This window comes from Arachis ipaensis, chromosome B9 (genome assembly GCF_059453495.1).
Source record: "Arachis ipaensis isolate K30076 ecotype BB chromosome B9, ASM5945349v1, whole genome shotgun sequence".
Lineage (NCBI taxonomy): Eukaryota > Viridiplantae > Streptophyta > Magnoliopsida > Fabales > Fabaceae > Arachis > Arachis ipaensis.
Window position 1 is genome coordinate 143,757,706 of NC_142444.1, and position 16,738 is coordinate 143,774,443.

At 26.7% G+C, this 16,738-nt stretch overlaps 1 protein-coding gene across 1 annotated transcript; it reads right to left on the reverse strand.

Moving 5' to 3' along the window:
- Window positions 1–7,478: 7,478 nt before the first annotated feature.
- LOC107619135 (transcription factor HHO3) lies at window positions 7,479–9,430 on the reverse strand. Its single transcript, XM_016321360.3, has 5 exons — window positions 9,121–9,430; window positions 8,757–9,061; window positions 8,423–8,687; window positions 8,133–8,209; window positions 7,479–8,031 (listed from the first exon to the last, which is right to left on the reverse strand). Exons 1-5 carry the CDS (start codon window positions 9,239–9,241, stop codon window positions 7,669–7,671), a joined length of 1,131 nt encoding a protein of 376 aa, XP_016176846.1. The 5' UTR covers window positions 9,242–9,430; the 3' UTR covers window positions 7,479–7,668.
- Window positions 9,431–16,738: the final 7,308 nt, after the last annotated feature.

Sequence of the window (16,738 nt, forward strand, 5' to 3'; positions counted from 1 at the left end):
TCTAACCATATCTAAATCCTATCTGAACAAAGGAATCTTTTATTTCCATTTCTTAAAAGTTCGGTTGTAATTATTGTTTAATTACTTGAGTACAATAGATTACAGTACTACATACTCTATGCTTACAACATTAACTTCTTTTAAAATTCGAATTCCAATTCATATATATCTCTGCCTCATTAATACACTCTTGGTGAATATTTCTGCTTGTTTAATTTGTTGATATTTTGTACTATTCTCTAGCTACCATTCCGATCTTACCCTAATCTTTTTAGTATAATGTTCTAAAAATACCAAAGCTATGCTTAGTAAGTTTGTTTTATTAAAGCCAGAAAATTAATTGATAAGCACATGCTTAATCCATCTTTATCACACATAATAATTTAACGAATATTGATTTAATATATTAAAGAATGGTTAAGTTCATCTTGCAAGAAGGACGAAATCAGATAAGAAGAAAAATTGGAAAAGAAAATAATAATTAGTGGCAATAATTACATGATAGTATCGATGCTTAGGTTTGAAACTTCTTTATTAAAAAAATGGTACTATATATGCGAATCAATTTGCTAGTAACGGTTTCTGATCGATCTACAAGATAATATAGATAATTGAGAGGACAATATACATACTAGGACATTCATTAAATAAATAACCCTTGGTATTAATAAAATAATATGCTTCATTGTCCCGGAATATTCCTGATGTGGACCATATATATATGGGTGACTTATGTGATTAGAATGCTAATATACGAATTCTATTTGCTTTCCTTCAATACAAAGGTATCCCTAATATATAATATCATATGTAATTAATAAATTATACTATATAGAAAAAATAGGGCATCTTTTGTGCTTAGTTTTTATTTTGTTCGTTTCTTATTATGAATACTTTAAGCTGATATATACTATATATAGCTAGGGGAAATTGTATACTATATTGTATAAAATATTAAAAAAATTGAGTTGTTGGAATATGATTCTCGAAGTCTCCCCCTTTAATTACAATTATAAAAGAAAATCACAGGGTACAAATCATCACCGCCATGAAAAAATCATAATATCAACAGAATATAATTATTTAATAGCCCACTACAGTTGTCAATGACTCCAACCTACACTCCCTGGTTTCTTTTCTTTTTAATAATTTAAAAAGAAAAAAAAAAATGAAGATGAAGATGTAAATGTGTGTGTAGTCTTGTCTCATGAAAGCTATGTAAATGCTAATAAAAACGGATTCAGTGTTATGATTCATTAATAGAGGAAGTCAATAATTCAGACTGAGTCACGGAGAATATTAATACACTCACAGCATGCAATTAATTTGCCAAAGTATGAAATCAAATTGGCATAGTAAAATACAGTAATTTATTACTAGCTAGACGCCGGAAAACTAAAGGCCTAGAGGGCCATGAAAGTAACTAAATCTTTTAAACACTGAAAGTTGATGGCATCGTAAAATTATGGGCTAAATGGTCAAGTTCATCACACTGCATCTATTTATAAAAACAGGATATTAAGATTATCTCCGGTAGAAAATTTATCTCAATTTTTAGTTATTGTTCACCTATCATAAAAAATAATTCCATATTAATTTTTATATCATAAACAGTAAATAAAAACTTAAAACATTTTTCTCTTTTCTATTAGGAGAAATTAACTTTAATCTCTATTATAGTCTCACGTAATTAATTAAAATAATTAAAATAAATATAATTACTATTTTTTTACAATAATATTTTTAAATTTATAAATTTAGAAATAATTTACTATTAAAAAATATTAATATTAAAAAAATCATATATAAAAATAATACACAATATATAATTTAAGATTATACTAATTTATAAAATTACTTAATATAAAAAAAATATAATTAAATTATTTTATAAGGTGTAAAAATTAAATTTATTTTTTTATATAAATAAATTTAATTAATTATAATTTAATATAACAATAAAAATAATATTTAATGTTGATTTAATATAATTATTTATATTAATTATTATTTAAATAATGAATATAAATTATTAATTAAATAAAGATATAATTATTTAATATAATTAAGTATTATAATTATTAATAAATTAAACATGATTAAATTATTTACTTTTTTCAATAGATAATTAAATTATTTAATTAATTATTGTTTAAATAATTAATATAAATTATTAATTAAGTATAGATATAATTATAATTAATTATAATTTTATATAAATATTTTTTTTTATAATAACTTGCTATGTGACAAGTTATTATTGGAGGAAAAAAATTCTTGTTCAGAGGGACTCACTCGTACCTCTTTCTTTTTGGATAATGTGCAGAGACTCTTGTCTCTTCTTTTCTAATGGTTGATTCTTACATATATCAGAAAGAAGGCTTTAACTTTTGGCCCATTAAAAGTACTTTAAGATATAAACATAAAATTTACCAAAAAAAAAATATAGATATGAAAAACATAAAGTTATGTTTGCGAAATAAGATATAGATAAAAATATTATATTTTAGAATATTAAATTAATGTATTTTATATTTTTTGTTTTCTATTATCATTATCAAATTTTTATAATTATATTTTTTATTCTAAATTTTGTGTGAAAAAATAAAAATAAATTAAATTTTTTATTATTTGTTCTATCTAATATTTATTTTATCACAAAACAAAATATAAAAATATTAATTTTTTATTTTTATTATTAATGTCCTGTTTTTAGTGTCTTATCTTATCTTATTCGCAAAACCAAACGCAACATAAAAGATCACTTGTTTTTTAAATTGGTTCTAAAAATTTTTTTTAATTAAATTTCATCCTTTAAATATTTTAAATTAGTTATGTTAGTTAGTCTTTCGATGATTTCCATTATTAACGGCATCAAAATTTACTGATATGACACATTAAATGACAGTAGAGATCGAAACATACATTCAAGAATCCTAATTAGCGATTAACATAAATTTATGCAATTAGATCAAATCAATCCCAAATTGAGGAGACCTTAAGCCATTGAAATTCTCTCAATTTGGAGTTAATTTGATCTAATTAAATAAATTTATTATGTTAGTAGCTAATTAGAACTGTCAGATACAATATATACTGTGGTATCACTTATCATGTCATATTAACAAATTCTGATACTGTTAATAACAAAAATAATAAAAAAAAAATAATATGATTAACTCAAAATTTTTTAAGAATAAATTTAATTAAAAAAATTTTTTAGAAATTAATTTAAAAAACTGATAATCTATCAGAAATAAACTTGACCATTTATTTTAAAATTACCTCTATTTACTTTATTTTTAGTCCAGATATTACCATATTTTACTATAATAATTAATATTATGGAATATCCATTATCTAATTTTGGAAAGTAATTCTTCAATTAGTTGTCAAGTTGCTTGTGAATCCATCTAAATTTAATTTTGACTAATTTTTATATAAAAAAATATATTGTAAGTAATGTTCTAATATATATATATATATATATATATATATATATATATATATATATATATATATATATGTATGTGTGTGTGTACACACAATTTGTTTTAAATCATGGAAAGCAGTTTTCAGATTTTTTAATAATTTTTTTTTAAAAAATTCTGAATGCTCTTTTTCAATTTTTTTGGTCCAAATTCTAAAAGAGAGCCTATTACATTTCACACCATTATTTTCTAATAATGTATTCTTTTTTGTTTACTATAATCAATTATATACTTTTTTATATTAGATTGACAATAATATTTTTTTAGATTATGAATTTTTAAAGTGTTAATTTTAAATATAACATCATTTAATTTTGGATATAAAAATCAAATTTTTAATTTTTAAGAGACACAAAAATCGAATATTTTAATTTTTGTTTTAAAAAAATAAAAAATTTAAATTCTCTAATTTTAACTCTTCTCATAATTCTAAAAAATATTAAAAATTATAATGTTATGATATATCACCTTTTCACTTTTAGAAAGGAAACAATTAGTCTCGATTATAAAAAAAATTACCTATAAATATTAAAAATTTTAAGCCGGCTATAGCCATTTTTTGTTTGTATATTATATTGGATTGATAATGATGTTTTTTTAAATTATAAATTGTTCCGAGATTAATCTCAAATGTAACACCATTTAATTTAGAATACAAAAATTAGATTATCTAATTTTTGAGAAATACAAAAATCAGACCATCTAATTTTTAAAATACAAACATCAGATTCTTCGATTTTTAAAATTAGATCCTTCGATTTTTACTTTAAAAAATTTTAAAAATTTGAGACACAAAAATTATAATCAGTAATTTTTGTATCTTTCACAATTTTTAAAAATTCTCAAAATTACAATTAAAAAAAAATCACCCATTTCAACTTTACCAAAAAAATAAATAAATAAATAAAAAATAGCCCTCTAAGGACAACATTAGTAGCTAGTTTGATAAAGAATCAAATATAGAAGATTCCTTGAAGAATCCTATGTTGCCATGTTTCAGATGACTTAAATATTTGCATTGCAGTTTTAAGTTTTAACTTTGGTCAAATCCAGTGTGCAGCTTAGCTTGCAGGGCTATTTATTATTAATTTATTATAGATTACAGTTAACCTCTTATATTTATCCCTTGCTATCACAACTACGTGCTCTTCCAAATATGGAATGAAATATCATTTGTATTCTACTAGCAGTCTAGCACTTAACTAAAAATATATTTTTAAATTAGTGTTTGTTTCTATAATTAATTTATACATATCAATATAATAAAAAATAAATAAATAAAAAATAGTCACGTGATTATATTTTTTTTAGTCATCATTTATTTTTTAAAAAATATTATATTAATATATAAATTAAAATATTTTTATAAATAATTATAAATAAACATATATATCCTTATGATTAATTTGTTAAAATATTCAATAATCTTTTTTATTATTATGATCAAAATATTTTTTATAATAACAAAATAAAACAAATCTTAACCTAATAATCCCAAAAAAGGAAAAAAAAATCAAAATTAAATATCTAGAAAATAAATTAGAAATTTGTTTATCTTCTCTTCCAATCTGCTACTGTTGCAATTGAGGAGATCATAATTTTCTAGAAATTTTTCCATCACCTAACTTTGAAATCCCTCACTTCCATTGAATCTCTAATTCATCCCTCAGCTAGAAAATACACTTTTGTATAGAGTCGATATAGCGTTAGCATGAACCTTTTTCCTTTTGCACCAAAGAGAACGGATGAAAGTTAATTAGGGTGAATAGTTTCAATAGTAAAAACCGCCAGTTCATAAAGAAAAGAAAAAGAAACACGCTTTGTTCTTTCATAGTGGCAATTCCACGCCAAAGTATGGATGATTAGATCAATAAACAACGCCACAAATATTAGATAAATTCAAAGAAAAATAAGATTGAACAAATTGAATTTAATTTAATTGACACTGTCAAATTAAAGTACAATGTTTCTAAGAATTAGCTAACGAGATCCGAGTACTATGTCTGTACATCAACAAATTAAATTAGCCATCCTACAAAAATTCTGAATTCGGATGAATCAAATTCAATGGAAGTGATGAATTTCAATCTTAGATAGTGTCAAGAGATGAGAAATTTTCAGAAAATCATGATCTCTTTACTCGTGTTTATATTAGAATCATGATCTGTTATTTGTTTTCTGAAAATTTGATTTTGATTTTCTTTTTTTGAGATTTTTGGGTTAAGATTTTATTTTAATTTTTTTTATTTTAAAAAGATATTTGGTCACAGTAATAAAAAAGGTTTATTGAATCTTTTGACAAAATTAATCATAAGGGTATATATATCTTTTTATAATTATTTATAAAAATATTTTGGTATATATATTGTATAATATTATAAATGATGACTAAAAAAATATAATTCACATGATAATTTTTTATTTATTTTTTTTATCGTATCAATACATTTAAATTATGGAAAAGTCTAGGGGCAAACAACTTTGTTAAATTCTGGTCAGCATGTAACCAGCAAAGAAAAGTGAGCCATTTGATGAGATCTCACACCCATCTCACACCATTAAAATCATCATTGATAACTATTTGATGGCTACAAATTACAAAAGTTGCTATTCATCATTCAGAAACAAACACCTTCTAAATTAAACAATAATTTAAAATAACTTATTTATTAGCTTTAACACACCTAGCTAGAAATCAAACTCTAATCTTTGTTGGAATCCTTTGATAATCCGCAATTACCATTTGGCAGGTCATATGATATAACCCTACTAACCAATAGTAGTTAGTAGTATTTGAGTTTGACGGTTAGCTGGAATTGGCTTTTTCACAAATTAAAAATGTCAACATCTGCTGTGTCCTATGTAGGTTGTGCTCATTGCATATTCTATGGGATATCCTTAGCTAGATTCTCCTCCCGAATGCCAATATGCTCTTTTAGATAATTCCATTAACTCAATCAAACTAGAAACAAAAATTTTGGTGTGATATTTGTTGTCTGCTAATAATGTTGTTTCTAGCTACTATGAATACATATGTTTCCATGAATATATTGGGGCAATTAATTCATGCATAAAAGCTAAAACCATGTGAGATATGATTTACAATTTTACATTATAATGTCTCTTTCACTTTTCTATTTTTTTAATATATATTAAGATTTAAAATTTAAAATTTAGGATAAAATATATTTTTACCTCTATATTTATAGTTTTTTAATTTTTTTCAAAAATATTTCTAATATTTAGTTTAACTCAATTTTATTTTTATATTTTCGATTTATATCAAAATTACATAAAGATATTAACTCTATATAAAACGATAGAGACAAAATTAAAAATATCTAAAGATAGTTTTGACAGTTGACACAAATAAAAAATATTAAAGATAAAATTAAATAAATTAAAATTTATCTAAAGTATAAGACAAAAAATATATTTTATCCTAAAAAATTTATAAATGTAAAATGAAAAAATAGTATAATACATAAAACTTCACTAAATATATTTGTTAAAACTCTAAAAAACTTGTACTAAAAAAATTATTTTCAATACATATATTATGTATTTTATAAAAAACTTTAAAAATACACCCTAATAAATAATATATTATTTGTCAACATAGTTGTCTATTAAATTGTTAGCACTTAGGATAACATTATTGCAAGAAAAAAATGCCATCTCTTAACCGTATTCATTGCTCATCCAAATAGACAAAACCGTGAAGTTGGACCACTCATCACCTGGGATTAATTCAGAAGTGAGTAATGAGAAAGTTCATAGCTTTAAATCCACCACCACAACCCATTTCAAGTAATTTGCCACAATCTTCATAGATAGGACTTTGGATACGATGTAGACCAAACATTAACAAAGGTCATTGACTATATATATACACATCTAAAATTCAAATTTTGAAATTTCAATTCCCTTAAGGAAATAACATATATAAAATATAAATATATATTATGGTGTGAGTCGTGTGACTTATTTAACAACAAAACTGTCACTTTCTATGTATTATTTTTGGATTAACCACTCTATACTTAAATTTTAATTCCCATACAATAGGAGTAAAGAACATTTTTCTAACATAACAAGGTCAAGACAAAAATATCACATGATTTTAATTTCTACACCAAATTTGGTTACAAAACTTTGTGTACATACATCAAACTCATCAATAGGCAGGGGAAGTAGTTGTGGTGGTGTGTGTGGATGATGATGAAGCTGGAGAGTTTGAATGATTAACCCTATCTTCTTCCGAGTGTGAATGATGATGATCCTCACGCATGTGATTTGATGATTTCTTCAACTGCGGTCTTCTAGTGGAACCAGCCGCCGTCCGGGGAGGAGGTGGAGGAGGATGCGTGGCTACAGGCGCATATATTCCGGCAGGTGCCAGATCTGCTGACGTGGCCACGGCCGCTGCGTATTCTGGCGGTTGAACAAAAATGTTGCCTACTAGGACAAACGGCGTCGTTTGTGGATTGCCATTGTTGTGAACTATGCCACTAGGTCTTCTAGTGTGTAACCGGTATTTCTGTTCAGTTAAACATTAACATAAAACTTCAGAATTAAAATTTGATCGGTTAGGAACATTAAAACAGAAGTAGATAGATTTTGATTAACAGAAAATTAAACCTGTAAATGGCTTTTGACTTCGTCATTAGTGAGGCCATCAACTTTCATAAGCTCCCTGATTTGCTTCGGTGTGGCAGCTACCAAAAATCAATATATATGCCATTAATCAACTATGCCGTGCATACACAAAAAATTAATATGCACTAAAAATAAATTAAATAATACATCTAATTTATATAAAATACACCGCTACTAATTTGGTAACTAATTTCTAGTGTCCAAGTAGCATTTTTGGGATAGAATTGCGTCAAAAAACAGAGAGGAAAAAGAATGTATATATAAATTCTCACAATCAGGGCCTCCAAGTTGTTGAAGGGCTTGCAAGAATCGTTTGTGCAACTCCTGAGACCAGCAACGGCGCTGCTTCCTCTGCCCCTCTTTCTCTTCCTTCTTGCTGCTGTTGGAGGAACACGGTGGTCTCAGATCATCACTTGCAATTGCCTTGGCGCCACCACCACCTACTCTTTCCTCCTTCTCCTTGTGAAATGGCTGAAAAGCACCACCACTTCCACTTCTCTTCACTTCCACCGCACCGCCTTTCTTATTGTTCACCTCCTGAATAACTCAATTCATCACCTCATCCTTTCACAAAACAAGCTAAATTAAAAGATAGTTAATTTTTACCTGATGAGGTGGTGATGAGGGTTCTGGATTATTCCACAACTGAACGGATCTAAGCCAATCTGATTTCCTCTTATCAGTGTTATCCTTCGAGATCTTGTGGCGATGATGATGGGAATGTTGTTCATCGTCATCATCATCTTCTTCTTCTTCATGTGGAGATGATGGTCTCTTCTTAATTGGGATGAACTCCTCCAAGACAGGACCGTTGTCGGTTGACGTTGTCTGCTCCGAACACTCCGAATTGTGTCCGTTCATGTTGTACTCCGTCGTCGTCTCAGACAACTGCTGCCTGCACGCTTCAATGGCTGCACGCAGAAATTAGTATTTACCAAGTGAAAGGAGAAAGGGTAAATTAGTAATTTACCTTGTGTGACGAGGTCCAAGGAAAGAGGAAGCTCTTTGGAGAAGACCTGAATCTTGCGGCGTTCATGTTCCAATGCTTGGATGTAGTCGCGGGAGCCCATCATAGTCTTCAGTCGCTGCATTCTTCAAAGAAGAGGAACAGGATGAGGATGATATATATAGAGAAAGGAAAATGGCAACCATAGATGGAGATGGATTCCAAGAGAGAGAAAGAGAAGACAGCTCAGCGATCAACTCGCGAATAATTTCGAGGTCGGGCCGTCGCATCCAACACAAGAATCTATCACCCATTAATTTATTTTTTTATTTTCTAATTTTATTTTTTTTGTTTCTCTTCTTACAACTTACAACATATAAAAAATTAATTCTACATTTTTCAAAGTATATTTAATATATTTTTTAGAAATTAGTAATTTATTATTTATTTTTAGTATACGGTATTTAAGAATTATTTAAAAAATGAGCCCAAACAAATATATGGAGGAATTTTAGGAAGTAGTAGGTTTTATAATTTAGTTATTATTAGTATTTTTAATGGTGTAAAATTATATTTAATAGTGTAGAATTATTTATTTTTTTGTTGATTAAATATTAATCAAATTTTAATAAAAGTGATAGTTCTTTAAACTTTTTTATATAAAAATATCCAAAAGAAAAAAACGAAAAAAAAAAGGAGTTAGAATATCAATAACGTAGAAGAAATTTAAAAAACTTATACTCTATATATCCGGATTTGGAGTTTTCTTAAAAAAGACAAATTAGGATCTGCTATTAATTATTTTTTCATTTAAGATTTTATTTTGAAAAAAGTAATCTAAATTTGCTAAAATAATTCATGATTAATAAGAGATTAAAAAATGTAGAAATTAATCATGTTGAAAATAAAAATGGTAACAAAATTGAGAGAAAAAAATTGTATCAAAATTTTAAAATATATTACATAAATAAATTAGTTTTACTTTATCGTTTAACGAATAAACTAATTAATATGACTGATTTATTTATATATCACATTTTCTTTTTTAATTTCGATGACATTATTATCAAAATGTGATCGAAATTATATTGTTCTTTAATTTCACAACGTAGCTGACAAAATAGGACTAGACTGCCTACAAAATTAAGATATAATAATACATAAAAACCTAATTATTTGTATTATTATCACTTAATTGAAAAATATACAATTTTTATTTAAAAGAACCCCTTATTTTTTGTTGAATATTGGGGGTCCACGGTATTTGATTTGCATTTTCTCATTGTAGGCTAGCAGTGGCGTCACCCTTTTCCTATCCATTTACCAATCACACCGAGTTTTATCAACGGATAAGATCAAAGACTATGACTATGTTCTCTATCCTTTCCTTTCTATTTTAAATCTTTTATCTTGTTATTTCTTCTATTCTATGTCAAGCTAGGTATAACCTTCCTTTCAATTTCCATGCACCAGATAGAGGATTCAAAATCTACGAATTTCATTTCAGTATTAATTTAATTTAATGAACCGGTTACTGTATTATTTATTTTAGTGAACATTATACGTAAGACTAAATACCAGTAATAATAATTATAAGGTTAAAAGAAAGAGAAAACAAATTTACTCAACCTTTTTTTTCCCTCAAAATCTAATCAAACATTATTATAAAACAAATTTATCCAGAACAATTATCTTGATGCAATAGTCTTACCAGAAAATGAGTTAAATGCGAAACTATAGCATGATCATCTAACAAAAGAAATACCATTTTTATAAAGATTATGGATCTCTTGTGATCCTAAAATGGAGATATTTCCTATTAAAGCTCTTCAATATGTATATGTAAAAATACTTTGCATTCCACCTGAGAATAGGAGATATACACACAGAATGAAAATTGATAATTTCAAATTTTTATATAAGAAACTTTCGGCTGGTTTGAAAGAGAATACTCATCAATTTAGTTCTTTGAATTTTTATTTGATAATTATTAGTTTTGTTTTTAAATATATTCAGTTTAGCTTTTGAATATAACGATTTTATTAGAAAATTAACCTTTTTTTACTAATAATTAACCAAAAAGTAGTGGATGACTAAAGATTAAGTGAAGGAAAGAGAAATTTAAAATGATAAAGAAATATTAGTTGATTGTTTGGTGAAAATTTTGATTTTCAATTATTTTTATTTTTGAATTATGAATTAAATTGATTTTTTTTACGATTTTAATTAACTACATAATATTTATGTGCGTGCAGTCAGAATTAAAAGTGAGTAGAATTGATGATTCATAAAATGATTTAAGTTTAACTTGTTTTTAATTCGATAAGTTGAACATATGAATATGTAAATTTATTTTGAATCTAAATTTCAGCTCATATATTAAATGAGTTATACTTAAACTTGAATAAACTCAATTAGTTGGCTCAATTATATATATGTATTATTTATTTTATATTTTTAACTTATAATGATATTTATACATTATAGTTTATATATAAGTTACAATGTATATAAATTAATAAATTATATTCATTTTATATAATCAACTTGTGAGTTTTTAGCGAGATGGGATTAAATTTTACAATTAGGTTCAATTTAATTGTGAATAAGTTGGTTTTAATTTTTATAGATCCAGGTTAAACTAAGTTTGATTCGATTGCACTCAATTTATCTTTATCTTTATATACAAGTAGCTAGAAATTGTTGTAAGTAGTAATTTATTAATTAGTTGAGTAAAGATATATATGAAAGATTCAATTGATCTCTTAGGTAACGTTTGGTAGAAAAATAGAGGCTGAAATATTGAGATTGAAAGACAGAGATTAAAAGATAGAGATTGAAATAAATTTTAGTATTTTGTTTGATGCAAAGTGAACAAGAATAAAATTCTAATTTAATTTACACAAAGGATAAAATTAGAATTAATTAATTGAAATGAAGGTATTTTAGGTATAAAATATTATTAAAGTTTCAGTCTCCGTCTCTAAAAATTTTAGTTTCCTATGTTACTACTTTTTTGAGGTATTCTGAAATTTTGGAGACAAAAACAGAAATTTTAATACCAATCTCTGAACCAATAAATATGATACTGTGTCTCAATCTCCCAATCTTTATCTCAATACCTCAAAATAAACACTACCTTAAAGAACAAAATTGAATAATTTTTTTGGTGACTCGAACAAAATTGAATAATTTAAACCTATAAAATTGTCCTTTAAGATTTTTTAGAAAACAAATTGAGTTTGATAAAGTTAGTATCATTTGAGTTAATTAATTGATAGACTATCGTAACAAAAATGATTAACTATGCACATTAACATTTTATTATTAATTAATTAGATAATCAATTTGTTTGATTTATAGTTATAAAATTCATTGATGAATCTAGCTTAAACCCGGAAAAAAAAAATGAAGCCTTATCTGTTGAAGTTGAGTTTGATATTGAAGGGTGAAAGAAGATAATGGGTGACGTAAGCATGGAATATACCAGGTGGGTTCTGAAAATGGAACAGAAACACGCGTGCCCTATGCCGCGTATGAGTGGGTATTTGGGAACCTGGCCTTTCAGATCCTCTAATGGCCATCACCCTTATTCACTTCACCCAATCCATCAACCACTTTGCCCTTTCTTTCTTTCATGCTTAGCTTCTAAACTATCACCCTTACCCACTCACAAGCCCCTAATCGTAAATGACTTATATTCATTGGCTGCACCAAAATGAAATTAAAGCAACAAAATGTCCCGTTTTCACGGTCTAAGTTCTTTTAGTGACTTATATTTATACGGTTCGGTAAGATTAATTTGTGTACTAATCTAAAACCCTTACCTGTCCTTCCCGGACTCCATGTGATATATATGGTCAATTATTCAAATCATTTCATCCGTGAATAGCGACATAATGTGATCATGTATAAAGTTTTCTTAATTTCTATTTTTCGGAAACTATATATTATTATAAAGTTTCTATTCGTCAAATATATCCTAATAACAATGATTTTGTTATTTTAATTAGGGAGCTTTTATGATGATTTCAGTTATGCTGTCTAGCCTACTTATGTACCAGACTAGTGGCAACATATGGACCTTTAATATTTGAACTTCCAATCAGACCATATGTATGTGGGTATTGAAAATCTACACTACTATAGAAGTCTATAACTCTACCCATTGGGTATTTTTTACGCTCCTACCTGATCCTATAAGAAGATTTTCACATATGTCATTATATTTTATTAACATACTAGTATTCTTTAATTTTTTTATTGTGGATATAATGAATAAAACAGTTAGTGGTGGAGATTATAAAGGCATCTTTTGATGTGTTTATGCGAAGATGTTAAACACCGTGATATGAGTATCAACCAATTCGTTAACTGAGTGGATTTTTTTAAAATGTGGCTTGATGTTCTTGTTGTACAAATGATAGTGCACATTTAAAGCAGTTTATATTGTGGTGTTGTGAAAAACTAAGTTAGTGTTGGACTTGGACCAGCTAAATATAATGTTAGAGACAAAAGTTAATTGGGCTTTGGATTATTGGTTAATGAATTCTTTTACTTAAATAAAAATAAAAATATAATTATACAATTTTTAGAAATTGAATTTAATTACATCTGTGTCTAATTTTTGTTATATAAATTGTGGTATTGAATTTTAGTATTTATTATTAAGAAAATATTTAAATAACAATAGTATGAACAATAATTTTAAATTATTAATATTATTTATTGTTAAGAGAATATTTACTAAAGACATAAAAAATAAAATAAACTAGTATAGACAATGCATATTAAGATAAAATGAGTATTGTGAAGTGAACAAAAAAATTATTCAAATAAAAGAATGTTCATTTACATAAATTTATTTTTGTATCCATGTGTTTTATATTTGACTTAAATTCATGTAAGTTATAAACTTATATACTAATATTAATTTTGATATGTAAAAAAAGTATGTCAAATTATTTTTAATTATATTACATAAATATAAAAATCAGCCACCAGCTATATAAGAATACATATTTAGTATTTATGAAAAATTTTAATTATCTGGTTATAACAAATTGGATTCTTTTTCTATACTAAATTTGATTATTCAGGTGATAATAATTTTATTAAAAAATTGAGTAAAATAATATATATATTTATACATAAATATATGTAGTAACTAATTATTTATCTTTATAAAATATTTTTTCCTGTAATATATATAAATATATAATAACTATATTTTTGTCACATATTTTATTTTTTTGAATGAAAAATAAAGAGAAAAACCCAAATCAGCCCCTGGTAATTACCTCGAAAGACAACGAGGCCCCTGACAAAAAAAAAACCCTAACCCGGCTCCTGACAAAAAAAAAAAACCCAACCCGGCCCTTGACAATTACTTCGAAAGGACAACGAGGCCCCTGTGCCAAAAAAAAATCAATGTTATTTTTTTTGGCACAGGGGCTAATCTGTCCCAAAAAAATTTATCAGGGACCGGATTGGGTGTTTTTTTTTCTTGGGGGCCTCGTTGTCCTTTCGAGATAATTGTCAGGGGTCGGATGGGGTATTCACTCAAAAATAAATATAATTAACAATAACAAATTTAATGTAATGATTATTCTAATAAAGATTATTCAATTTTATAATATTACAACAATATCATTTATTTCTTTTAATTAATAAATCCTTTACAGCCTTTTTATTTTGGTCAAGTCCATTTATTTTATTTGTGCCCAATAACTTCAGCCACATCAAATTACAAATTTTTATCCAATTTTCATTACTTGTCCATTATGTTTTCAGGCCTGTATTTCAATAGGTCATTATCTCCCACCTGGTCAAGTCCTTTTCGTATTTTTTGTGACATGTTTTTAATTTTTGGAACTTTTCGGACTTGGGTTGAATCAACAAAGCGTAGGCAAGCTAAGAGTCTGTTAGAAAAGGGGCCATAAAAATTAAAACCATCCATCACTCTTTGTTCTTGATTTCATGCTCTTGTGTTTTCTTTTGGGTCAAATTACACACAGCTCTTGGGTTGAATCACAATCTGGGTCTAACAATTATGGTTTACTCCTATTTTTTTTTTGTCATAATTACTCCTACTTGTATTTTCTCATTCTTATTTGGGCCCATACTGGCGAGCAACTATAGGGCACTTGCCCTGGTTCAATACCAAAAACAATTTCTATATTTTAAATTCTAAATTTTAATAATAAAATCTAAATTCTCAAATAATAATAATGTTAACTAATTGAAAACTAATTCTTATACTTATTCATGTCTTTTTCACAAACATCTTATCAACATTTACATCATAATCAGTAGTTGCCACCGTTGTCAATGCATCAATCTAGCCTCCAGCTTCATATATGATGCTGTTCCAGTGGTGGACCAAGACTTAACACCAAACACGATTATCTTGGGAAAAAAGAAAAAAAAAGACAAATGAATAGTATCATCAATAGCACCCGAATTCACCCGTTTTAAAATGCATCACTTAAAAATATCTTTTTAAAAAACATGTTTTATTCTCCTCTGATGTAGGACATTTTGTGCAGCCGTCAGCCAACGTGCATAGCACCGGTTGTTAAAAGAGGGAAAATTTTGCAGCTGAGACTTGATACGGATGTAGGATTTGTATGTTTCTCATCAAGCTGCACTCAGGATCGATTTTCAGCAATAATTGGATATAGTGTGTGTGAAAATGTGTATATCCAAAAAAAGGAAAAAATTTTAAATGTTCTAAATGTATCGATATTTTAGTAAATTTAACCATTTATTTCAATTAATATTATAGAAAATTATGATATGAGCAAACAAGAATCAAGAATAGCGGAATAAAGAACAAGATTTGGGGAGAAGAGAGATGAATTTTTCATTTCACAAAACTGAAAAAAAGGAAAAAATTTGAAAACAGTAAAATTAGTCTTTAGAGCTTATATACTTGTTGCATAATCTCAGCCACACACTTAATTAACAACTCCTAACAAACTATTCTACTTCTGGAAGTTTTAGCTAATACTTGTCCTAACTAGTCAAAATAGAATTAAGCTAAAATTTTAGAAGCTAGTTAACTATCTAATTACCTTTCAAATATTTGAGAACTCTGAACGCAACTTGTAAATGAACAGTGATGGCACAATTCAAAAATTGACTCAGTCGATCTATTGCATATGAGAGATCTGATATGGTGTTGGTAAGGTAGAGTAGACAACTAATTAGTTGTCTATACATAGTGCAATCAGGAAGTGCAATGCTAGATTCTTTAGTCAGTTTTTGAGTGTAGTCAATAGGTGTTAGACTGGTTTGCAATCGAAATAGCCAAAGTCCTTCAACAATCACATGGCATACTTCCTTTGGTAAATGTGAATTCCAACCTTTGACTTTGCAACCTCTATGTCTAAAAAGTACTTTAGATCCTCAAGATTCTTTATTTTTATTTTCTCATGAAAAACTGATTTTAATAGAATCAATTTCATCCAAGTAATCTCCCGTGAGTACAAGATCATCGACATATACCAAGATTGCAGTGAATCCCTTTTGTCTTCTTTTGATGAAAAGAGAGTGATCATCCACACATTGAACATATCCGGCATCAAACAATGTCTGTGACAATTTGATATTCCATTGTCGGCTGGCTTGCTTCAAGTCG

Coding starts and splice junctions, on each gene's coding strand:
- LOC107619135 (XM_016321360.3), bottom strand. CDS start 9,241: ATGCAGCGACTGAAGACTATGATGGGCTCCCGCGACTACATCCAAGCA. Junction 8,210..8,422: donor ACAACTTGGAGGCCCTGATT/GTGAGAATTTAT, acceptor GATTTTTGGTAG/CTGCCACACCGAAGCAAATC. Junction 8,032..8,132: donor AAGTCAAAAGCCATTTACAG/GTTTAATTTTCT, acceptor TTAACTGAACAG/AAATACCGGTTACACACTAG.